The following is a 24,997-nucleotide window of genomic DNA, read 5'->3' as shown; positions in this document are numbered from 1 at the left end:
CTGAAGGAACTGTAAACCTAAGGGGATGGATGATGGAGCCTTTTACCTCCGGTCCAGCCAAGTTGGTCAGGCTGGATGCTGCGACTTAGCTGCTCAGATATAAGCAGAATGCGTTCGTGTCGCGTGCCGCCTCCTAATTGGCCTCTCATGGATTCACTCTCATCTTAGAAGCTCAGAGCTGAACTACCTGGAGGACGATCACACCACCTTTCCCCTCTAGAAGTAAGGTCGGGACAAAACCTCACGTGGGGCATGTGGTGGTTGCACAGTTATTACAAACAGGCACTGCAGAAAAGAGTTTGCCCTAAGAAGCGCTCTCAGGAATCCTGCTGAGCTGATGTCTGTGTTGAGAAGCTGTGTTTTGCAGCATGGTTTTGTTGGCCTCCTGATTAGCAGAAAGTTGAGCGGAGGGCATGTGGGATGGCTACAGGCTCTTTGCTGAAGGCTGGCAGTGACTGATTTCACCAGTACGAGTGGCATATATGAGAGAAATACAAATGTTATGCAGATCCTTCCCTTTCCTGTGAGACTGTTGCCTTAGGGAACCAAAACTCCTGGTGGTGAACATGTTATCTGGGCCAGAAAATCTGGCCAGAAGAGTCGTCATCTTTTGACATCACAGGCAATATACTTCAACTTTCTCTGATGACTGAACCCACAGAGAGTGTCTCATCTGGGCGTATATGTAAAATGCAAGCTACTTAGAGAATGCTCAAGCAGAGATGAAGAAGGGCTGGGAAAAGCTGTTCTAGGTGTGAGGATTTTTTTTTAACTAGGATCTCTTTTTTTTTTTTTTTTTCTGATTGCTCTTTACCCTACAGACCTTCTTGCTGCCTTTTGGCGGGTGCATAATGCCAGTTTTGCGTTTCGGCTGGGCTTTGAAGTGAATAGTAAGTCTCCATGGTTGCAGAAGCAATAAGTAGTTCTAGCAGCTGAAGCTGTCTTTAGTAGGCAGTTCTACTTTCCTTTCTAGGAAAAACAGACTTTGCAAAAATAAAGCATTTTGGGTAGTTCCCTTCCTTGCCTTCTGCTCCCACACTGCCTGTGCACTAAGAGAGTGGGTCGGGAGGATTGCTGCTAGCAACAGCAGGCATAGGCAGCTGCAGATGTGACCCTGCCTAACCCTTCTCCTATAAACTAGATCGCCTAAAGGCCAGCTTCAAAAATCAGATCCAACCTTCAGGAATTTTCCTTGTGAGGAAAATGCATCGGAAAGATAATTATAGAAAGAAATTGCTTAGAGCTGTTAGCAGAGTGCAAATAATGGGTTAGTATAGCTGCTTTCTGGACAGAAATTTGAGGTTTGGTGTTGTACAGGATAGCTTCCACCAATTTTAAAACTGGTGAAGGTGCCTGCTGCTCTTTCCTCTTTCCCAGCCTGGTGGTAGAGAGGCAGGGGTCATGCTCCTCTTAATTTCCAGGCTTTGCAGCGCAGGATCTCTTTAAAGCAGCTTCACTGCCTATTGTAGCTTCAGCTTTAAAGCACCACAGCTATTAGCACACTGGGTTCAGTGCAGGGGAAAGCTGCTCCTGCTGGCTTTGCTATTTTGGAAAGCACGTTTTATGTACGGTGTCACACTTGTCAGCTGCAAAGCCAGCACTCCGCGGTGAAGCCTTGTTGATCCTGCCTTCCAGGGTGAAGGAAGGGAAGCACTTACTTCACTGTACTACTTTTCGCTTCACTTGGAACCAGCAGGCTTTATCCTGGGCTTACAAGCGGCAAACTATGATGATATCAGGAACTCTCATCTGTCATCTGCCCACCAGGGATGATCCAGAAGGCCCTGAAGAAACGTTTCTGGAGTTTAACGTATTAGCGGTGTATCATGCAACTTAATGCACCTACAAAGGGGATCACAGAATCTCAGCATCGCAAGGGTTGGAAGGGACCTCGGGAGATCGTCTAGTCCAACCTCCCTGCTAAAGCAGGTTCTCCTAAAGCATGTTACAGATGCAAACTTGATACCACTGTGGGAGCCTAAGAGAAACTTCTAGTGGTTTGTTGGTTTCAAATAAACAGGTGACAGGATCACAGCTCCTTTGGGTCACCATGTGTGATGCTGTGGATTGTTCTTGCTACACTGTTCCCTCAGTGCAGGTGCATTTTCATCCATTTTTCCATAGCCGTTGAGCGTGATTTATGAGCCTGGGAGGAGCAGTCCTTTCCTTGGCTCAGTAGTTGTGGACAGTCGTTTCTGTGGTCTGCCCAAAGTGAGGCACTCAAAGCAGTTCTTGCTGCCCATTTATCTGCCCAGATTTTGGTAATTGCTGTTTAGAGGCTTGGCTGGGGAGATGTAAGTCATCCTAGAGAAAGAGCTGGGGGGGGGCAATGGAGCAGCTGGCAGAATCTGCCCCAAAGTAGGCTAATGAATTATAAATAACAGCTGTCAGGTTGCATTGCCAGTGTGCAGGAGCTGACAGTCTGTGTTGTACCACTTGGTCTCCAGTGTGTTGGCTTGCCAAAAGGTGCATTCAATATTTATGGGAAGCGTGGCAGAGTCAGGATACAGTCAGGTCTGCTTCCTTCGCAAGCTCCACTCACTTGTGGTTTGTGCAGTTTACTGATTTCTGAGTTGGGACTGATTAGAATACCTTTGCAGTCTGGAATATGTGTTACTGCAAGACATGGGCAGAAGATGAAAAGGAATGGAGAAAAGGATGCTAGTGGGGAGGGAAATGCAGAGTTTTGGGGCTTTTGTCGTCTTTACTGAGCCAACTTCACCCTTGATTTTGCTGAGCTGATGCACTCCAATTCATCTGAAGAGGAACTGTAAATGTTTGAGAAATAATCTAAAGGTATTTGGATGATCTGGTCTTTCAGAGTTCCCTCCCTCAATAGCGTTATTGAGAATGGCAGGGGAAAGCCTGATACTTGGTAACTTGTGCGTGCTGGTGGTTGGTGTAGTATTATGGAGGGCTCATGAGGGCACCAGGCTGGTTTCATACGCCTCCGATTAAGGAGAAATAAAACTGTATCTTCAAACCTGGAAATGGGTAATGCTGCTAGCAGAGCACTGTAACAGCCTTATCTGGAAGCTTATCACTACATCTTCACTGTACTGCGATTACTGACAGAGCTACTCAGTATTAAGACTAACTTTTGGGATGTTACCAGCAAATGATCTGAGGTCCCTTGAACAAATATATTGCTGGTATCCTAATACATGGTGAGAGCTTTGTTTCCTGATCAAGTCTGCAGTATTGACTCAATACCAAAAATAATTTTTTTCACATAAGTCAAAAGAAGGATGCAAAACAAATGACATATGCTCTTTTAGTTAGTCTAATTAAAGCATCTAATTAAAATCTAATTGCATGCAAGTGACATCCATCAGAAAACAGACGACTATTTACTTGTTCATCCCTAGTACGCGTCAGAAAGACAAGAACTTGCTGTTTTCCATCCATTTCCTCTCTTGCTTTCAAAGTGATACCATTTTTAGGAAATATTACTGAAAATTGTGATTTTCTTGAATGAAGAGGGGCTTTCTTATGTTCTCCTGCAGAACACTGCCTAAAACCAGTCTCTCCCTGAATGTGGTAGAAGAATCAGGTGTGAAGAGGGTTTTTTTTTTTTTTTTTTTTTTTTTAACACTTGAACTTGTACACTTAGGAAGCAGTACATTCAGCTTTGTGTAATAGCGTAGGGATGTTTATCTGCACTGTCTTTGGTGCAATGGTGTGCTTCCACGGGTATTTTTGGTAGCATGTGTTTATATCACCACTACTACCTCTTCTGTGCTAAGGTTTTGTGGCTTGTGAACTGAATTGGCTGAAAGTTGAGTTGTCTCTTTGCTATGTCCCCTAGGCAGCAGTCTGTACCTCTGGTTGCTTTCAGTGACCATAGAATGGTATTTTGACACTTGGAAGCTGCATTAAACATCTGGTTGGAAGACTTCAGGGCTAAGGTCTGGTCTTACGGGTATACTGCAGATAGTGCTGACTTCTGAATAAAACTTTTTTGATGGCTCACCTAACTATATAAGCAGCACAGCCCTGTGCCTTGCAGTATTCAAAAAAACCCAAACAAACCAAACCCCAATGCCCCCCACCAAAAAAAGCAAATCTTTTTTTTTCTCTCCCGAAAGGCAGGTTAAATCCCTTTCTCTAGTGCCATCCATGCACTGTAATCCTACGTGGAGACAAGGAAGTATTTCCATTTATATTGCATTTTCATTCTGTGTATTGCTTTCAGAACTTAACACCTCCCTTGTGGAAGTCATAAAATACTGCGAAGCTGGAACAGTGTATTTAGAATTACTTTCTTTTCTTTTGTATTTGTAGATACTCTTCGCTATTACATAACCTGTAGTGCTGGATACCCCAACCCTTTCCAGCAGGTGAGTGTAAGCATCCTACCTCCCTTTACCCTTTCTCAGCATCCTGCAGGGTATAGGTTAAAGGCTTGTGATGCCAGCATGAAGCAAGTTGCTTTAGAGCACTCCATCTGTTGGTAAAGCTTTAGCAGCTACTTTCCAGCTGTGGAAGAGGTGGCACTGTGATTTAGTGAGCAGCTTTTTCCACCTTTGTCACTACCTGCATAGCTTCAGGTCCAGGATGCCCTCTTAGAGGCCCATGTGTGATGTGGTGAGGACCATGGCTTTGTTTGTAGTACCTCTGTTTATATGGCCATCTTCTAAGGGCAGCAACATGGAGACAGAGCACCCACAATTAATACCAGGGTGTGAAACTACATATATCCTGCTTTGAATCTCTTCTTGTGGGTTCTTTTGGGTTAAACAGTGGCAACACTCCACTCCCAAAATGCAGCCATTTCTGTGGGTGAGGGAGTGATTCTCACATACGCCTCTTAAATCCCTTGGATGTGGAAGGGTTTGTATCCTGAGGTATAAATGTGAGTCATTATTCTTTTGTGTGGGGGCTGAGGAACAGCACCTGGGCCCATCCCAAACTTTGTCTTATGTATCAGAGGCCAGAATGAACCCACACCACCCACCGTTTGGCAGATACCAGCTGCTTCACCATTTATATTTAGGAATTTTTAAGTCTCGTCTTCCTCTGTTTTAAAGGGTGGGGTAAGAACACTTCAAGCTGTGGTATGATGCACCGTTGCCATCTGTTGCATTTCTGGTTGCTCAGTATACTCTGACGTGCCGTTGCATGTGAAATTCCCATGGATGCTTTAATGGGATGCAAAGGCTTGCACCCCAATACAAACAACTTGTAGTGTTAACATTAAGTCTTTCTCAGCCATCTGATTTAGTAGAAAAATCCACTGCTGTGGTCTGCGGTGAGAACATGAGTTCTTTGTGTCTTTTCTTTCTCCTTCCCCTCTGTCCTGGAGCTGGCCCCAGCTGTGTGTATGGTTTTTGTGTGTGTGTATGTGGATTTGTTTTGTTTTGGTTTTTTTCTCTTTTGGTTCTTCCCTTCCCCTCTTCTTCTGTCTGTACTTATTCCAGGTTGGTAAAAGTCAAACTTGATCCTATTGCAGCTGCACCCATGTCAGTTGAGACATCATTAACTTGTACTGTTCATACAGATGATGCTTTGGTATTTGGGAGCAGGATTTAAGTCTTACTTTCCAGGAGTTCTGTTGGTTCATGTGGCTTGAATTGCTGAAACATTGCATGTTTTGTGTTGAGCAGAAGCTGTCAGGAAGTCACAAGGCTCTGGTGGAAATGCAGGATGATGTTACAGAGCTCATGAGGTCAGCAAGCAGGGAGCACCCCACCTCCAAGGTAATTCTCCTCAAGTTTGCTCTCCCTGTGCTTTCTGGCTTCCCTTACCCTTGTACAAAGCCTGAGATCAGCTCCTGCTAAGCCATTTCCTTGCTGTAATTGCTAGCTTGTTGCTTACAGGAGTATCTTACTCGGATCCAGGAGGTTTTAAATTCAACAGAGATCAACTTGCAGCAACTGACAGCTTTAGTAGACTGTCGGAGTCTGCATTTGGTGAGTACTCAGTAACCGCGCTTGAGCTAAGAAAGAACAAAGGGGGTGTAGAGACTGTAGTGACTGATTATTTTGGAGTTTCAAATCTCTGGTGTGCTAAAACAGTTTACGACAGCTTTTACTGACCGACTCCAGCAGAAAGGAGAATGGGAATTTGGATCAAGTTAGCTTTCTGTTTAAAGATCAACATAGGAAACTAGATAACATGCCTTTATACATGTACAAGCTGCAGCCCTAAGGTTTCAGGGGCCTTCAGGTTTTGGTTTTTTTTTTCCATAGCACGTAGCTTGTTGCCTTTCCCATGCAATGGAATGTATTACAGCTGCAGTATACCATGGCCTAACTGTTGCCCTGGAGGCATCTCTGAAGGCAGAGAAAGAGAGTCTCCATGCTTGTGTTCTTGGGCAATGGGACATAGTGAGGGAGCTGGGAAGCTTAATGAAAAATGTGGTATCTTAAGCTGAGTGGATACATTTGTCTTGGCTTTTTTCTTGCTTTTTTTTTTTTTTTTAAACTCTTACTGTGTGGGGTTGAAAGTATTCCCACATCTATATCCGAGTTGGGCTTTATGAGGGGAAATAAGGGTTAAGATCAGTTATGAAAACACTTGAGGTCCCCAAAATTAAAATAGAAGTATGCTCTGGAAAAGGGACTACAATCTTGTAAGTTGTTTCAGAGAATGTAGTCCAGGGGAAGGGCTTTTGAGTTAGAGCTCAATGTTAACTCTCTGGTGATCAGGAAACTCTGCTCATTTCTTTCCAGGATTACGTCCAGGCTTTGACGGGCTTTTGCTACGATGGAGTGGAAGGCCTCATCTACCTGGTTCTCTTCTCCTTCGTCACAGCCCTCATGTTCAGTTCCATTGTGTGCAGTGTCCCACACACTTGGCAGCAAAAGAGGTATAGAGAGGGTTTAGATCCTGTAGTGTTGTAGAGTTCTTTCCTAATGAAGACTAGCTATTGGATTTGTGCCCATGAACATATGGAGCTCTTTCCTGTATAATCTCAGGAGTGTGAAGGATAAAGCTCTATAAGTACAGGTCCAACAGAAAAAAAAACTATTGGCTTTTGCTCTGGCTGTGGTTAATATTTACATCTGAACCTTGTTGCACTGGGATACTATGTGTGCAGAGTATTCAGTACACTGTAGGACAATGAGTCAAGTCAGGGCTGAATGATTATACCTCTAGAGAGAGGTAATGCTTGAACTATGTGCCATCTCTGTGAAGTACCAACTCTCTTGCATTGCTTTGAGGTATTTGTTCTAGCATGGGGAAGAGGATTGGAATGAGAAGCAGTTCACACTTGCCTTTCTTGGCTTTGCTCACGCTGGGGCGACTGACTTGCATAACTAATAGAAACCGGGAACTGTCTTGCTGGCAAGAGCATGGGCAGATGAGACACTTGCAAACTGATGGCAATCCTCTAGCAGCAGAGTTGTTTGGAACTAGTGTTAATGACAGTAACCAGGCTGACCAGTAAGTCTTGAGCAAACCTTTGTTTCACTGATGGGCTGTTGTACCACATGCAGCTATTGTACAAGTAGCCTTGAGTTTTCTGTTCTTGCAGAAGAGCAGTAGGCTGTGCAGCAAATTCTCTTCTGTCATCCTGAAACATACTTTTTGTGGTCTAAGCCCAGGCTCAAGGTTCAAAGTAAAATGGAACATCCTGAACAACAGCGGGAAGCCAGAGCCTGCCAGGCCTGCAGTGCCCACAGAGAAAGCCTTGGGAAATGCGTCAGAATAGCACTTAAGAAAATGGCTGGTTTCCTTACCTCTTCCACAAGCAGCTGCAGAAGCGTTATCGAGAAGAGAATAGTAGTCTGCCCGTTGTAAAGAGAAAGGTTTATGCAGTGTTGCCTCTTGTGCTGCCTTCCATGTGGGCTGCTGCCTGCCCTGCCAACCCCAGCAGGCTCAGGCTGCTGCTGTGGACTGGAGGATTCCCTCTTATGTTCCCCGGAGCACCATTTCTTCCTCTGCCTCCCTCTGGGAGGTGGAGGATGTCATACTTAGAGCCTGTAAGAGACTGTGCAGGTTGCAATTCCCTGAATAAATCTTCAGTGCCACCTTGTGGTACAGAAGCTGCAGGTGATGTTTGGGATGTTCTAGTGATGTCCATGCTGTCTCCCCCAGCAACAAAGTGCTTCCTGTAGAACCTTTTACTAGCTTTGTCAAACGTTGCTAAAATATATTTCAAACCTTGGTGCTTCTTCCCATAATTAGTGAGATATAATAGCAGTGTATGTTATATAGGAGGGACAAGCGAATACTATGGGAATGGGGAAAGGAACCAGCTGGCAAACAGCTCTGCTCTGCATTAAAATTGATTTAAAATCCTGGCATTTTTGAGAAGATAAAGCCTTTAAAGACAAATGTTGCAACTTAGTCTCTGTAAAGACTTCTGAGATTTTGCTGGAAGCTGAAGCAGACCCTTTGTAGCCAGAATGGGAGTTCAGAGAAGTCTGCAGAGTCTTATCCTTGAAAGCTCTTTGGACATGGCTACAAGAAATAGAAGGACACAGATTGCAGTTTTGAAGGATGCTTTCTGTGGGGTGCATAGCGCTACATCCCCACTGCACCTCTCTCTCTCTCTCTCTTTCTTTTTTTTTTTTTTTTTTTTTTTTTTTTCAAGTGCTATATATTTCAGGATGTGCGTCCATCCTTTAGTTGTATGACTGGGCAGTTGCAGAACTGTGCTGTCTGCCAAGCCTTGAGAGAAGACTGTGGGGAGACTGTAGGGGATCACGCAGTGTAAAAGTCCAGATGGTATCTGTGGGAGGTCTGAGTCACTGTGGTGTAGGCTGTGTTTGACACTGCCGCCCTGAGGCATCCCAAATGGGTACAAATGTGGAGGTGTGGAAGATGGTTGGGAGGTTCCTAGGATTACCATGGTTTCCTGCAAACCCCACAAGTGGGGTAATTGTAGGGTTCTAGGAGGAACTTTTTCTCCTTCTTGCAGAAGCTCAGATGATGATGGGGAAGAAGAATCAGCTGCTCAAGGGAGTAGACAAACACACGATAATCTTTACAGAGTGCACATGCCCAGCCTCTATAGCTGTGGGAGTAGTTATGGCAGTGAGACCAGCATTCCAGCAGCAGCACACACAGTCAGCAATGCTCCCGTCACAGAGTACATGTGAGTATCCCGACAAGAAGGCTGTATTGCAGCTTGTCCAGGTTGCTTCACTCTGATTTCTGTTGTTGCTAAGTGCTGCGAGGCTGGCGCTTTCGATCAGGCAGTAGAAAGGGATGAAGGATTTTTTCCAAAGTATCAGAAGGTGTGTTTTCTGATTGGTATCTATGGGGAGAAGGGAATAGCTTAAAAGTGCTGCAGTAGAGTTGTATTAGACAGCATCCTCCAAAATGTGAACAGCTTTGTCCTGCAGGATTTAGAAGTCTGTCTAGAGAAAAGAAGTAGGAAAGTATTGTCTGGGCTCCTTATTACACAGTGATTCTGATCACCAGAAGACTTCATTCTTCAGACAGACCAGTTTTGCCAGAAGATTTTAAGCCTCCTGAGAGACAGAGCCAAGACAAAACCTGCAGGCTCTGTCCTTCCAGAGTATTTGAAGTTGGCTCTGACATCTGTTGCAGTCCAGAGCTACCTAGTCCAGGTGGGATCTTCAGAGCTTTCTCCAGAAGTACCTAACCCTGATCACACTTGGACTACCTTCAGGGCCCACCTTTTTTAGGCTGGCACGTAATTTTGTTCTTCCCCTTAGACTTTGTCCTCATTTTATCTCCATTTCTGCAGCTTGGCAGTTCTGGCACTGCAGGGAGGCAGATTTTCACACAGACCTATTTTTAAATCGCTTGACATGATTCAGTGTGGGCCCTTCTGAGTAAGAGTGTAAAGATAGTGCTTAATCTGAGGAAAATAATGCTAGTTTTGTGCCTGTGTCTGAAAAAGGAGATCCACCTGGCCTGTAAGAAAAGCTTTGAGGGAGATTGACCCAATACAGTAGTTCTGGGGGTGCATATGCTCTGTCCCATGTCACTGTCAGAGACCTTCCTCAGGCAAGCATGGCATGTACCCCCCGTTACCATGTGTGTCTTCCTTTCCTAGGAGCCAGAATGCAAATTTCCAGAACCCCCGTTGCGAGAATACCCCGCTCATTGGCCGGGAGTCCCCACCTCCCTCAGTAAGTCTCTCTTTACTGCTCCTCTCTGCTCTGGCAACTTTGGGGAATACACGTTTACCACTCCTGTATACTCTCAAGGGAGCTGATTGTGCAGCTAAATACAGGATCTGGCCCATAAATGGCAGCATTTTGAACAGACAAGCCATGTCTAACCTGCCATGGAGAAGAAAACCCTGCTATGCTACTTTGGACACTGCACATAAAAAGAATAAAACTCAATCTGTTAACACTGGTAATCCTATGGGCCCAGTCCTGTCACCACTGAAGTGCATGAGTATCTTGGTATCTTTCTATCTGAGTATTTTTTTTTGCAGTGTACTTGCTATCTGTGGCATTGGTAATTCAAGTTTAAAAAGAAACTTGTTTAAACAGTCAATTCAGAGTTATCGCTGAACCTCTCTCCTTAATCTGCCCTAAAGAGATGGTAGGATGAAACCTGTATTATTTTTTTTGTTGAGAGTTTTTTTTTAAATCTTTCTTTCACAACTGTTTTACTTTCTTTAGAATCTGTTTTTGTATTTATTTTCCTATGGAGGAAAAAAAAAAAAAACAACCAACTTTCATGGAAGGTTTTGGTATTTGGAGTGGCCTCATAGCCATTTCTGTATGCTGGATAAAACATGGGCTTGCCTTCATGTCTGTGTAAGAACTAGATGAATCTTGCCCTTCTTCACTGGATCCTTACTTATGCCAGAACTCGGAGAACATGACATCGCAGTGCTCACTAAGTTGGTGGTGTGGTTACAGAGGATGAGTAGTAGCATGCTTAATAATCAACCAGTCTTCAGGTATAGGTAAAGTAAATGCGGTGCATGGTTGAAATTCACGGGAAGGGAAGGAAGAGGAGGTTGGAGGATGAAGGAGTAGGAATTGTGGTGGAAAAGAGGACATCACATTCATGTTTTCACTTCAAAAGGACCAGTTCATCTTGCTGTAGAGCAAGCGGAAAAGTGGAGAGCTGATCCTTGTCTCTGTACTTGGCCAGACCTCTTTCAACCTTCACAAAGGGTTTTTCCTGATTCCTAGTGGCACTCTGATCGCAAGCTCTGGTAGCATTATGTGCTCTCAGCAGCAAGGTGGTCCTCAGAACAAGACCTGATGTGCCGCACACAGTAGAGCGTGGCAAATGCTTTACCAGTGGTGTTACCTCTTGTAGGAGGAGCACTGTCCCTCTGGCACTGCCAAGGCATATGTTCTTCAACATCTGTAGACTCAGGTCCTGCTTCCCCTTCCCCTATAGCTCTTTTGCTTTAGAGAAAGCGCGCTCCTTTCCGCAGGGGCTTCAGTTATGCAAGAAGTTCCCCGGTTCTTCAGTAGCTGGTTGCATTAATACCCTGCGGGGGAATCTGACTCCTGGTGCCTTAGGCTGGTTTCTGAGAGTCAATAAAGAGGAGAGATTTTTTTCAGGGTAACTTGACTTGGCAGCCATCAATTTGGGCTGTAGGGAAGTGCAGGAGCTGGGGGCGGAGAGCACAGGGAGCATCTCCCTAGGTGGGGCAAGGAGCAGGCTATAGGATAAATGTGTTTTCTGGAGGGACATAGTAGACGGGCAGTGGAGAGAAGAAAAATACTGTCTACTCTCATATTGGCAGGCAGCAGGGAAGGGGGCTTTTCTGGGATTTTGATATTTGCAGCTCTCCGTAGCAGGTGGCTGAGACCATACTGAGGCAGAAGAAATTGTAAGTTTTTGTAGCATATCATCTGTGTGAGGAGAGAGATAAAAAAGGGAATGCCAATGCATATGTCCCTACCTCTCTTGGGGAGGGAGGAGAGGGGGATAGCCATCCAAATGGGTTATGTCCAGTGGGCGGACAGAGCTGATATATTCCATTTAGCTTTCTGTGAACAGATGGTGAAAACTAAGATGTGATGATCCTGCTGCATTGTTTGTCCGTTTACTTTTCCTGGCTTTTTGTTTGTTTGTTTTTGTTCTTTTCCCTTCTCTCATTCCTTCTGTTTTCTCCTTCTTGCCACAGGGCTATTCCCATAGGGTTGTAGAGCCCACCTTGTCGCTGACACACACCACGGCGTTTCACTTGCTTGCACTGTGTTTTTCATGCACGTTGAGGCTGCACTCTCTTTTTCTCTCTCTTTCTTGCGTCATCACAGTTGTATTTGGCTGCCATGGACAGTAGCAGCCATATGAGCTGGCAGCTTAAGCCCTCGGACAGTGCACGGACATACTGGTAACAGCGCCCGCAAATGGAACAGGTACTGGAAAAAAGGTCCTTCTTGCTCAACCCCTTCTCCACTCCCAACCACTCCCTTCATCCCTGCACTGTTTATCCCAGGCCAGTGCCTTTTATTTCTTCACATTCCTTCCCTCTGCACCTCCCACCCCATTCCCTCCTGCCAAGGGTTAAAATTAAAATCAGTTTTACTCTGGTGCAGACTCAAGAAGCAGTGTCAACCTTCCAAAGGCTTCTGGTGTGTGTTGGGAGGGTTACAGGTGCCCATGCCTCACGAAGGTTAACTCACAGCAGCTTCGACCCAGAGCCCGCACTTGAGAACAGCTTGAACACTTAGTACTGAGTGCTGCTCGAATGTAGAACTAACCTTGCCCTCCAAATGCAGGATACAAGTTCTCCCATCACAAGAAGCCATTTTCTAGAAGTAGAGAGAACCAATCTAGCAGCTTTTCAGTTGGGACTCGTCTTAATTCAGCTTTCTGCTTCCCTTGAGCCCTACTGCTGCTCTGTTTGTCTTGACTGGCCATAACAGCATGTGCCCAAAACCACTGATACTTACCTGCCACAAGCTTTAAGCTCCTCGGTAGGATTTTTAATTTCTTGAAAGATCCTAGCTGGTAACAGTGGCCTGTCCTGAAGAGTTACTTCATTGCCCATTAGATCTGTGTGCAGCTTCTCCTTTTATCTTTGCATTTAAAGTCAGAAGGGAGCAAGTTTAAAAAACAAAAACAAAAAAACCCCAAAAAACCAAAACCCAAACAACTTCCCTAAGGGTCCAGACATAAGCACTAAGATCTGTTTCATTCTGTTTCAAAACCTTTTACTGTTTTGTTTGTTCTGTGTGTGTCCAAATCATCCCATCCATGTCCCACAGGCTCTGTGAACAGGGCCCTCCTAGTACCATTTCACTGTCTGAATTCTTAATGAGCTGTAGTTGCTGATGTTCTCCAAGATAGCCAGTGTTTCTTCCCTCGCAGTGGTCCATGACAAAGCCACGTGCCTACAGAAAGAGTAGGTGGTCTGCATTAGGCCTTGTAGTTTTTTAGCTTGGTTGAATATAGGATATAATTAGAGCTACCAGGCAACTCACCTGGTGTGAAGGGCAGTGCTTCTTCAAGGGAACTACAGTCACACAGAAACTGGAAGGTGTTGGTTCCAGTTGGAACAGAGGGCCCATTGCTTTTGGCTAATGCAATCAATGACCTGTATCTTACATTCTGTTCCCAGAAATACATGTCCATAAAGCTGCTGTCCCTTCTTCTCTGCTCTTCTTGTTGGGGCTTTGGTCAGCCTCGCATTGGATTCCTTTCTGTCATGTTGCTGCTTGGTCTGCATTCTTACTGCCTCTTGCCGTTTGTCTCCCTGCCTTGTGACGTGCTGCAAAGGGTGCTTGTCTGAACCGGGGGTCTTGATGCCCTCTGCCATTGTGCATGAATACAAACAAACTTGTCTTGAAGCATGGTTGCTAACACCCTTGAAAGGGTCACAATTTTCTTCTGTCTTAAATCTTGCAAAGACTGCTCTGGGGCGTCAGCTTATGGTGGGTTTTCTGCTTTTTGGTTCCTGCAGGTGGTATTGTAGCGATGTTAGATGGGTCTATTCCATGAAATAAAATATTGCTTGGGAGGGGGCAGAATTCTGGTGGGGCTTGAAATCTCCACTGGGCTGAAACATGACCTGATCTCAGTCTGCACTGCCTTCTGTTTACCTAACGTCACACCCAAAGTTTAATGTGGCTGTCTGCAGGGCTAAGAAAAAGGCATTGCATTCTTTCCAAGACTTTAAAAACAAACAAAACAAACAGAAGCTCTGTTCTTTTGACTTGGAAAACTTAAGGCCCTTTGAATTTGGAACCCACTGGCTGGAATTGGCTGTTTCCCTGCATCTTGTACCTCCCATACGCAATGATACCAAACCCTGTGGGTGTACTGTGCTCTAGCTATTCGAGAGGTGGATCAGTCTTTAAGAACTTGAATCCAGAAGCTTTGGTCTTTATTGGATTACCTGAATGTGTCTGGCAGGAAATCAAAGTCAGGGTAGCTGAAGAGATAGACGTGGGGTTTTTAACCACAAACAGTAAATGGTTTATACTCAGCGTCATGGTTTCATATGGTAAGTGATCTCCCAGCACAGCTCAGTTAGCTGTGAAGTACTCATGGCCTACATAGTTCACATGAGTTGGTAGAATTTATGGTCTCTAAAACTAACTGATTATTCCCATTAATTTTTTTTTTTTTTTTGCAACCAATGATTCCTTTTGCAACCGATGATTCCTTTGTACACGGGCTATAAGTGTTAAGCGCCTACCTAGTGTGTGCTGGCAAACCATACCTATGAAAGTTTATACCCTCAACAAGGCTGAATGTGAAGGAGAGTCGGTTTTTGTTTTTTTTCCTTTGGAGAAACATAAAAATAAACTTGTGTGCAATCAGCAGCGGTTGTCCTAGCTGGCTGGTAAGTGACTGAGGGGTGTGCTGTGTTGAATAGCACAAGCTGCCAAGAGAAACAGTAACAAGAAGTCTTTTGGGTGCTCCTTAGGGTAGCTGACAGTGAAGGTATGGGTCGAAACTTGTCCTCTGTGCTGTTTTTGAAAGGGTAAATGCGGCTGTATAGGTCCATGGGTACTTCCAGCGAGAGTACTGGAAGAATGACTGCATTGTGCGTGTTCTTTAACCTTCTATGAAAGCTCCTCTTTAAAGGAAACTAAATGCAACTGTATACCTTATCGCTGTGTCAGGCACTGTATCCCGGTTACCTCAGAGCAGAGTCCAAGACCTCCTTAGCTCTGAATTGGGCTCAGGCTTCAAGTCCTTAGAATTATTTTTCAAAGGAGCTAAAGGCTTAGTTATTTTAACTATGGATAATATAGTTTGGTTTCATATCCGTGTGACTGGCAAGTGTCTGCTGATACATCTTCATCTGCTGGCCCGTCCAGATGTCGGGATCTGTGTATTCCACAGCATCTTTCCTCTGCTTCCCAGCAGAGGATGCACTGAAGGACTTGGATGAGGGACTACTGTCAACGGCATGCTGAGCAAAGCATTTGTACATGGAGTTTAATGCAGTGACTGAAGATCCAGTGCATGCTGATAGAGCTGTGCTGGTTATGAGGTGGGCGGTGAAGTGTTAGCTCTCTACTTCCAGGTTTCAGTCATACTTATCATGGCCATTGAAAATACGCTTTAACAGAAGGAGTAACTGGCTCAAACTGTAATGGGGAAAAGGTACAAAGGTGCAAAAATCCCGAGTTAAGGAGAGAACATCAGCCCTAACTCTGACTACTCTGAGTCTTGATTTGTTCCTTGTGGTGGACTGCAGGTAGGTTTGAATGTAAAATGCCCTTTGCTTGACTGTCCAAATCTCATGTTCCTGATTAGTTTGGCACTAAAAAAAATGTGGGGTGTTTTCTTGGTGAAGGAAGGAGTGAATTCTTTTTGACTTCTCCCTCCACAGTGGGTGTACTTTGTACATCCTTGAAATACAGTTCAAGTGGCCCATCTTGATTTTAATGCTCTAAAGAAAGTTGATGTTGCATGTTGTGTGCTGAACCTATATGACGTGTCCAAGAGGATGCACAATAACCTTCCATGATCTGAGATATTTTTTTTTCTAAATGGTTCTTACAAAACCTTAGTGCCTGGAAGTTCTCTGTTCATACCCATCTCCTACCACATGTCACCATACAGAATACAAATGGAAAATGAGCAATCAAATGCATTTTTTTCTTCTAAGGGCCTCTTCTTAGCATGACGTTTGGCTGGTAATTTCAGCATTGCACTACCTGAAACGTGCCCTACTTACTCTATGAGAAAGTTCTTTGACTTCTAAGCCTCTCTGAACCTGTTGGGTTAGTCTCATATGTCTTAATAATGCCCTAAACTTTATTTCTGAAACAGTAATCACATTTAATAAACTCTATAGCATACAGTCCTTAAACTGGCTCAGCTTGATATTTTCTACCTTTTTCCTTCTCACTGACAAAAAATTCATCTTAAAAAGAGAAAGAACAGGTGTACCTTGTCTTCTAAATATAGATGCCATTTCTGGGCCAGTAGTTGTATATTAAGATCCATGTTCTGCAGAAAGTTTTCCAATTATGGAAGACACTAAAAGATGAGCGTGCAAATAAGCCACAGGTGTCTTCATCTTGTGCCGGTGGGGTCAGCTCTGCCAAAGGAGCGGATTCTGTCTTCTATTGTGCAGAGGTTCAGCCTGGGTCAGTCTTTGAAGGAAAACTGATGAAATATTGTTAATTCTCTGAAAACCCCTTTGGACAGCTGAGCTTTTGAGAGCCTAAAGATACCTCATAATGTTCTTTCCCAGTGAGCAAGATAAATCATACCTCCTGGTGTGGAACTGCCTTTCAGTTGTCTCTTTGCCAGCTTAACCGGCTATTTTATGTGGCTCAGTTTTAAAGGTGATAAAAAGTCAGTGTGCTGAAGAGCACTCTTGGGAGGTAAGGTGTGGGTATTACAGAATTATTCAAGCTCCAGCTGGTATAAAAAGAGGAATAAAATGTCTGTCCTCGTTGCTTGGTTGTTAGTGTCATGGTAGCAGAATCCCAGAAGTAGTAATGTGGTCATGATGAAGGCATTGAACACATTGGTATAAAGAGGCAAAGTCTTTTGTTCTTACTGCTGGGTATTATTTACATGCTTTTCAGCTCGTTATTCAAAGCTGAGTGGCATATGCTACCTCAGTAGCTTAGCTTTGGGGAGCTGTTTTGGATTACCTTGCTTAGAATAAAAAAAATAAAATAAAAATAAAAAACACACCCCCCAAACCAAAACAACCTCTCATCTTTCTTTCTCTTCTCACCTCCAAGTTGCGGTCTTGTCTACTGCTGCATGGTATGCAGGTTGGATCCCAAGCCACAGTGGATTATTACCCATCTGATAACTGTTAGCTAATATCATCTGGTTTGATGACAGCCTGTTTCCAGCCTGGCAGGGTCTGTTCTTTCTTGGGCATAAATTGTTCAGAGATTCATTCTTCCACACTTTTCTTTCAAGCTGCCCATCTGTGACGCATGCAGTCTTCTGATGCCCTCATTGCCATAAAATGCAATGTAAAAATGCAGTATACACCTTTTGTCTTTTCAACCTCCTTTTCTGGCATGGTTGAAAGCAACAACATGACTAAGAGAGGATGAAGGTGTGAGGTGGGTTTTTACATCTGCATCATTTCCATTTCCCTCTCTTCTCCCAAGCGAAGTGTGGCATTTTTCGACTCGATGACTATTGGATTCCATTCTCTGTCGAGAGCTTGGATAAATCATTAGCCCATCTGCACTGCCCAACATCTTTGCAGCAGGCTGGCTGTATGTTACTCAGACTTGACTATGCAGTGGCTTGTGAAACTTCCCTTGTCAGACCAAGCCAGCAGGAGCTCCTTGATATGCTTGCTGTAAATACAGACCATCTTATGCTGGGAGGTGGTCCTAATCTGTGGTTCCGTGTTTACATTAGTCATTCTTACTTACTTTTCTGTTTGTTTTGTTTTTTTGTCTTGTCTTCCTCTAGTACACCTCCAGTATGAGAGCCAAATACCTCGCCACCAACCAACCTCGTCCAGATGCTGGCAGCGTGCATTAAAATGAAAAAGCAAAAGCAAAAAAAAAAAACAAAACAAAACAAACAAAACCCACACATGCAGTCAGACTAAACAATGTGCCAACTGCTGTGCCCCTGTGCTGTCCTCTTAGAACAATCCTGCTGTTCTGCCCAAAATCCAGTGCAGCTCCTTCTGTTGCTCCAATCCAGACCACCCCTCCAACCTGGTACCTGCCCACTGGAGTGGAAAACCCTTTTGCATTTAAGCCTTTGCCTTGTTGTGCGCGAGAGAGGAAGCACATGCAGGCAAGCAACTGAGAGCACCCAGGCAAGAAACTGGGTCCACCTGCTTGGGGCCAGCTTTATCAGAGTAGCTTATCAGAAAGAGTTGGTGAATATCTTCTGCCCCCTTTTTTCCCCTTGAGTTCCCCAGAGGGACGCGGTGAAAGATGGTGGTAGATCTTCTTCACTTCTGCAATGGAATCAGCAGTCTGTTAAACACGGAAGCAGCAGAGGCTTGGTGCCTGTGACTAGCGTACAACGAGGGAAAGCTGAGTCAATGCACGATACAGCATTCTGGGAGTCCTCTGGTCCGGTGCCCTGTGCGAGGGAGGAGGGAACCCCCTGCCTCATTGCTGTCACTGTATATCCACTGCAATTTGGGAGCCTGGGGCTCTTCTGGAGCAAACCATTCCACTACCCTGGTTTACTTTTTTTTTTTAATTCATTAAGAAAATGTCTTTTTCTTTCCCACTATATCTAGCCTGTGAATTCTCAAGGAGGAGCAGGGGGTCCCAGCACCAATCAACTACCCTGTCCATTGCTCTGAACCTGACTTCTCTGCTCCATCAGGGAAGCCCAGGTACTTGCAGATGGCATTCTGGGTGCTGCCTGTACGAGGCTGACACACAGATCAAACAGGAGCCAGCCACCCACTTGGTGCCAAATTTTTCCAGGAAAAGACTTGTAAGTCTTTAGGGGGGGGGTATTTTTGCACTGAAGAATTTCGGCTCTCTGATGCTAGATCTTACGGGACAGTCAGCTTGCAAAAGCAAGAGAGCCTGGAAGCACCAGTGGATTTATAGCAAATGCAAGCTCTCCCTGCAGGAGTGACCTGTGAACTCCTGGACTTTTTCTTTTCTTTTTTTTTTTAATCGTAATTTACAGCACAGGGTTGCTGAACTGGCATTGAAGGAAGTTTTTGGAGCCTCAGTCCTAACAAACTCACAAGATCATCAGTACTACTACTTCTGTGTTCCAGAATCAGAAACCCAAATGACATCTGGAGAACATTGTGACTGTCAGAACAGGTTTTTATTTTATTCTATTTTATTTCACTTTGTTTTTCAAGGCACGTTGCTAACCACTGTCTGACCATATTAAGGCACGTGTAAGGCATTTTTCTAGACATGAGGCAGAACAAGGGTTGCAAAGGGGCAGCTGGGTGCCTGCAGAGGGCAACATCCTCCATTGGTGCTGTACTTTCCACTGAAGAGCAGTGCTCTGAAGGGCACTGACAGCTTCCTACTGGAAGAGGAGACTGCCTCTTGGGAGGTACTGTCGAGTACTGCCCTTTCAGTAGGGTAACTACGATGTTCCTTTTTGTCTTTTTACCTCTGAGCAGGGGCATCTTAGTGTAGCTGCTGAGCATTACATTAAATAACTGGCAGAGTAAATCAAGTGGGAAACGTCTCTCAAACTGGAGTTGAGCCATTGGCAGAGGCAGTGTCTTCACCTCAGTGATGTTCAGACTTGATGTCTGCTTACCCCATGTTTGCTGTACGGGGCACAGAATCTACCAATCTGCCTTTACTCAAGTCAGTTGCCTTCTTGCAGTGAGGTAGGAATTGCTCCTAGCAGGTAGCTAACTAGCACGATGGTATCTGCTGTAAAATGGTACCAGCTCTGTGGAAGAGCAAGCTTTGAGACTCCTCTTAAGATAGAAACCACTAATAGGCTGCAGAAGCTGTAGGGCAGCTATTACCATTCAAAGGAGTGAGGGAGACAGGGAGGAGGCACCGCCACGCAGACAGGAAGAGAAGATTTTGGAGAAAAACTTCACACTTCACCATAAATCTCTGCAAGCAGGATTTTCTTGCTCAGGACTGAGTACGCCCTTTCAGACATGTTTGATGGGCTTCACACTGAAACATACCTCTGTTATCAAATAACAAGGGCAGGGAAATGTAGTCACAGGTGGTATGGAGGGACACTCTGGCTCGTGAGCACCAGGTTTTCCACTCTGTCTTAAAGCCTACCAGGAGACCCAGGTGTGCAAGCATGTGGCATGGTTAGCTTGCAGGGCCCAAAGCATGCAACTGCTATCTGGGGGGAACTGAACTTCCCCTCACTTGGAAGAAAGAAGCAAGAGCCATATAATCCTTATTAAGACTGAGTTGTTCTGCCATCATCTCTCCTTGCAAGGATGTGCCCGGGTTGCTACTTACACTATCAATTTTAGGGGAGCTGCCCTAAAAATCTGTGGCCAGTCCTACTCATTGAAGGCAAGTGTTTTGAAGGCTGGAGGGTGTGGGGAACCCTGTGAAAACAAATGCTTCTGTATATTGACCTTTCTGTATACAGAATGCATCCTGAACGTGCGTGTGACTGCACTTTGGATTGAATCTAAATTGTCACAGTGGTGGTGTTTGAGCCAGCAGGGATAACGGGGGAGCGAGCCTATGCCTTTTTGTTTGCAGCATCTAATGGAGCAGCCACCTTGACCTGCTTCTTTCCAAGGTCTGGCATGGCCACTCGTAACACCCAGAACAACTTCTGACAATGTTTGGGGCTTGCAGCAAGGCACAGATATGGAGATGTGTGCTCTGTGACTTCAAAATATGACTGGAAAGAATGTTATGGAAATAACATTTTGCTCTCTGGAGGCCAGCATAACGTGACTGCGGTGTGAGCTGTGTACCTTTGTCCAGCCAGCACATCCTTTACTTGACATGGATATTGCACTTTTGTAAAGCATCCTGGAACTCTGCTGCCCCGCTGCATGCTGTGCAGAGCGCTGGATAGGAAACACAGACAAATGGGTTTCTTTTGGTTTGTTGTTATTATTATTATTACTACTTTTTTTTTTTTTTTACTGGAACCTTGAACAACAGTGTGGCATTTCTGCAGGCTGGTCTGAACAGATCTGCTGAAGAACAGATGGCCTTTGCCTATTCTTATGGCTGCGACATAATCAGCCTCATCCATATGGTCACATTTTGTCTGAGGAGTGGACTTTCAAAAGCCAAGATCTCCCAGACTCTGTGCCACCCTCTGGGGTGAACAGCAGGTGCTATCTGGCGAAGACTCATCTGTTCTAGATGGCATTCATGGTTGAGGGAGTCCAAACTCTTCAAGCTGTAGGAGGTAAAGCTGTAGAGACTTCTCTCTCTTCCCTTGTGTCTCTGTTTTTAATGTGACAAAATGCCAAGGCCGTATCACTTGGTATGTCCCAGCTGACCTTATTGGAACATTACTCATGTTACTGGTTGCTAGCAAAAGGGTCCAGAATTCAGGGGAGATGAGATTGGCCTCTGGACACCTCGCTGACTGCAAAATGGAAGGCAGCTTGTCTGGTTGAAGGTGACTGCATCGGTGAAGACACTTCATGTTACTTTTTCAGAAGCACAAATGTGGTCATTGGCTTGTCTGGTTGGCTTGGTTTATTTCCACTGCATCATCATGTGTGAATGACACTTTCTTTTGGAACTGAGAACTCTTCCAAGCACACAAACATCTCCACAATGTGAAATGTAAATAGCATGTTGGACTCTTGTGTCCAGTGTTCAAGACTGCATTGTAATTGTAAAGGAAATCGAATCAAGACTTGGCTGTGAATTTCTTGTGCTGTCTTGGGAATATAACTGTAGTGTTTGTATCCTGTATGTATTATTAAACTGAGTTCATTTTATGTGCTGACAAAAGGGTTCAAGCTAAGATTTTTAGCGTGCATCCATGTACCCAAATGTGAAGGATGGAGTGCTCCCTTCCCCTCCTGTCCTTTTTAAGTTTTCTCCATTTGATAGGTGTTAATTTTCCGTGTACGGTCATCTCAGCCAAGATGCAAGGATGTTCATTTGAGTGCTTTGAGGGGGACACAGTGCATGGGGTTTTAAGTGATCCTAAGTTAGGATTTCCATAGCAGTTCCCTGACAATACATTAAAAGTTTGGCCTTTCTGAGAGTAAGCCACTTCTCAGGGGGCTGCTTAGCAATTGCTCATGAGAGCTTTGGGTGCTGCAGGATGATAGCAGATGGGAATGGGTGGATACCCGTAAGAGCAAGGTACAGGTACCCGTGTGGATAAACCCATGCTTCACTTCTGGTCCCACCTTCTCTTCCTTCTAGCAGCAACTGAAATACCATGCTGAGCCCGTTGAAGAAGAGAGAAATGTCTTGGCTTGTTGATTCTAGCCACCCCACCCCATTCAGGAGTGGATGAAGTGGGTGGCTTTCACATTAGCTTAGGGAGAGGAGCTGTCTTTGAAGTACTTCCTACCTGGGAACCGAGGAGAAGCCAGGGTCTTCCCCAGCTCAACAAGTCTGTTAGTGTAACTCAGTGAATGTCCCAGGGTGGGAGGGGAAAAGCCCCCAGGGAGATACCAAGGAGTAGATCTAATGCCTTGAGAGAAGAGACCTGACAAGGCTTAGTCTGCATCTTTAACCAGGTGGATTCTTTCATCACAGCCTACTCCCCTTTTCTAGAAATTATTTGTGTGCGTGCTATGGATGGCTTCCCTCATCATTCCAGGAGGCCCAGCAGAAGTGTGGGATGTTTTGGTAGCAGTTCCTAGATGGCTAGGAAGCGACCTGTGCTTTTGAGGGGGGGAGTGGGATCTCCTGCCGAGCCGTGATGGTGAGCGTGTTGCCCAGCTGGGAGAGAGAGGGGATGGGTTACTGGTGGCCTGGAGCTCCCAGGTGCCCACCCAGCCCCTGTGGCTGCATGCATGAACAAAGTGGAACATAAATTGATGTACAACCAGAAAGTTCAAAATATTCCTTTCCTGAAGAGGATAACTGTAGCATGAAGCTCTTAGGTGCTTTGCATATTTGATACCACGTTGCTCCTCACTATGCAATTCCCAACTCCTTCCTTCCTCTTCCTCTTCTAATCTCACACCCAGACTTCTCCAGTGGCCTCTGCCCAGGAGGCCACTGAAGTCCCAGAAAAGCTTCATTTCCTTCATTGTCCTCTGCATTGGGTCCAGCTGCCCAGCCGTCACGTCGCGTGCCTCAGGTCCCTTGTTAACGGGAGGCCCCATGAGTTTTATTCACATCATTCAGAGGGAAGTTTATTTTCTTGGACACTGTGCACAGAAACCTAATGGTGAACATGTACCTGGCCTTTTTGTAACTTTTCTGTTTTTTCTTCTTAACCATAATGGTTGTATATCATACCACTTTATATACATATATAATATATAAATATATATAATTTTTTTTTAAAACTTTGGACCTGCTAGTTTCTTTCAAGTGTTCCTGCACTTACCCAAAATGTTTTTAAATTGTGAGGGTTAAAGAGGATTGAGCCCATTTTTGTATCTTTACTTTTAATTCTGTAGTTCTATTGATTGTAATGTAGCTATTTTTTACTGTAACTTTTTGGTTTGCAAATACTAAACAAAAAACCTAAATGTAATTTCTGTGGTTTCTATTCAGCTTGGGTTTCATGTTTTAAAAATAAACGATTTAAAACCACTGTTCCTTTTTATTGATTCTTATTTTCTGTCTCTTTTTTTTTTTTTTTTCCTCGTTGTTCATAAACCTGCCTGAATTTTTGTTACCTTTCATACATCGTGGTAGATCCATGAAGTGAGGATGGGTAATAGAGCCAGAAAGTCTAATAGCTAGTAGAGGGTGTGGAAGGAACAGGAACGGGAGTGCCCTCTACTACAGAAATCAAATTACTGGTGTCAGCCCTGCCATGTGAGGTGGAGTGCGTGCACAGGTATTGGCAGGGCTGCTTTCTTCCTTCGCTTATAGGTCTCAGCCTGATCTGGTTGCTCAGAAATCACAGACGTGGGGGCTTTCTAATCCCGTTTGAAGACCAGACTTCAGAATTGGGCAGCTTCAAAAGAACCTCTGAAGAAAAAAATGATCGATACGGCCGTTTCCTCCAGGGGAAGCTGCACCGATCCTGATTTAGAAATGATGTGGCTTGTGCCCCTCCCAAGCGGGCTGCAGCTGGGGGCCTGGGAGGGTGAGGTTTGAGGGGGGGAGCCTGGATGGGGGTACGGAGCCGGGCTGGTGCCTCCTGCAGGGCCTTTCTTGTACCGGGGACCTGCTGCGGGGGCCGTCCTCATATCAGGGACCTGCTGAGGGGCCATCCTGATACCGGGGACCTACTGTGGGGCCGTCCTCATTTTGGGGACCTCCGGGGGCTACAGGCACCGCTGCAGAAGATTCTGGAGCAGTTGGGGGGACGCGTACATCAGTCTGTGGAGATGTTCACCCTGCGCATGGTGCCATGGCATGGGACACCCCCCCTGAGCCCCCTCTGCTGCTGGAGCAGCAGCGAACGCAAGCGGTTCCTTTTCACCAGCAGAAGTACAAGAAGTGTGGAAAAGCAGTATGAGGGGTTACACCACCAGCTCAGCCCTGCAAAGGCGTCCCCCTTCAGGAGACAGTGGAATGTATATACGTGCCTTCGGCAGCATCACGCGGGGAGCCGAGGTGCAGCTCGGTGTGGGCTCAGCTTTGTTCTGCCCCGGGCTGTTGTGAGTTTCTTTTTAGTTCTGCATGTGTACAGTTCTCTGATCGCAGGCCCATTCTGCCACATCTCTATCAAGTAGTGAACTAAAACCTTTACCTTCTTGTAATGCTCTTCATGTGTTTTCTGCCTGATCCTGCCAGTCAAAGTGAGGGGTTGATCTCCTACCCCCATCCTGTTCTTGCCCCCGACCTCAGGCCATCGCTTACCGGCTGTGGGTCTTTGGGAAATTCCCCACCACCAAACTGTGGTGAAACCAAACATCATCTCCTGCTGCTGGATGCTCCCGCGCCTGAACTTGACCCTAGGATGAGGGTTGGGGGAGCAGAGCAGCATCTCATGCAGATGCATGGGTCTTTTTGGGGAAAAGAACTGTGGGGTGGGAAGGGGCATGGAAAAGCCCCTTGGCAGGGTTTGGTGATGGCCCAGGTGGCCAAGGCAGCCAACAGCATCCTGGCTTGTATCAGGAATGGTGTGGCCAGCAGGACCAGGGCAG

General features: G+C 45.3%; 1 protein-coding gene across 1 annotated transcript in view; it reads left to right on the top strand.

The window, feature by feature from the left end:
• The window catches only part of TTYH3 (tweety family member 3), a 40,584-nt gene extending 17,401 nt beyond the window's left edge, over positions 1-23,183 (top strand). Inside the window, exons 8-14 of the mRNA XM_035901336.1 lie at positions 4,285-4,340; positions 5,607-5,699; positions 5,820-5,912; positions 6,675-6,811; positions 8,870-9,046; positions 9,977-10,052; positions 17,764-23,183. Coding sequence (XP_035757229.1) covers positions 4,285-4,340; positions 5,607-5,699; positions 5,820-5,912; positions 6,675-6,811; positions 8,870-9,046; positions 9,977-10,052; positions 17,764-17,835 — 704 coding nt within the window. The 3' untranslated portion in view covers positions 17,836-23,183. The remainder of the gene's footprint in view (positions 1-4,284; positions 4,341-5,606; positions 5,700-5,819; positions 5,913-6,674; positions 6,812-8,869; positions 9,047-9,976; positions 10,053-17,763) is intronic.
• Positions 23,184-24,997: the final 1,814 nt, after the last annotated feature.

Source organism: Egretta garzetta, unplaced genomic scaffold (genome assembly GCF_000687185.1).
Source record: "Egretta garzetta isolate BGI_Z169 unplaced genomic scaffold, ASM68718v1 scaffold299, whole genome shotgun sequence".
Lineage (NCBI taxonomy): Eukaryota > Metazoa > Chordata > Aves > Pelecaniformes > Ardeidae > Egretta > Egretta garzetta.
This window is presented reverse-complemented; position numbering and strand designations above follow the sequence as displayed.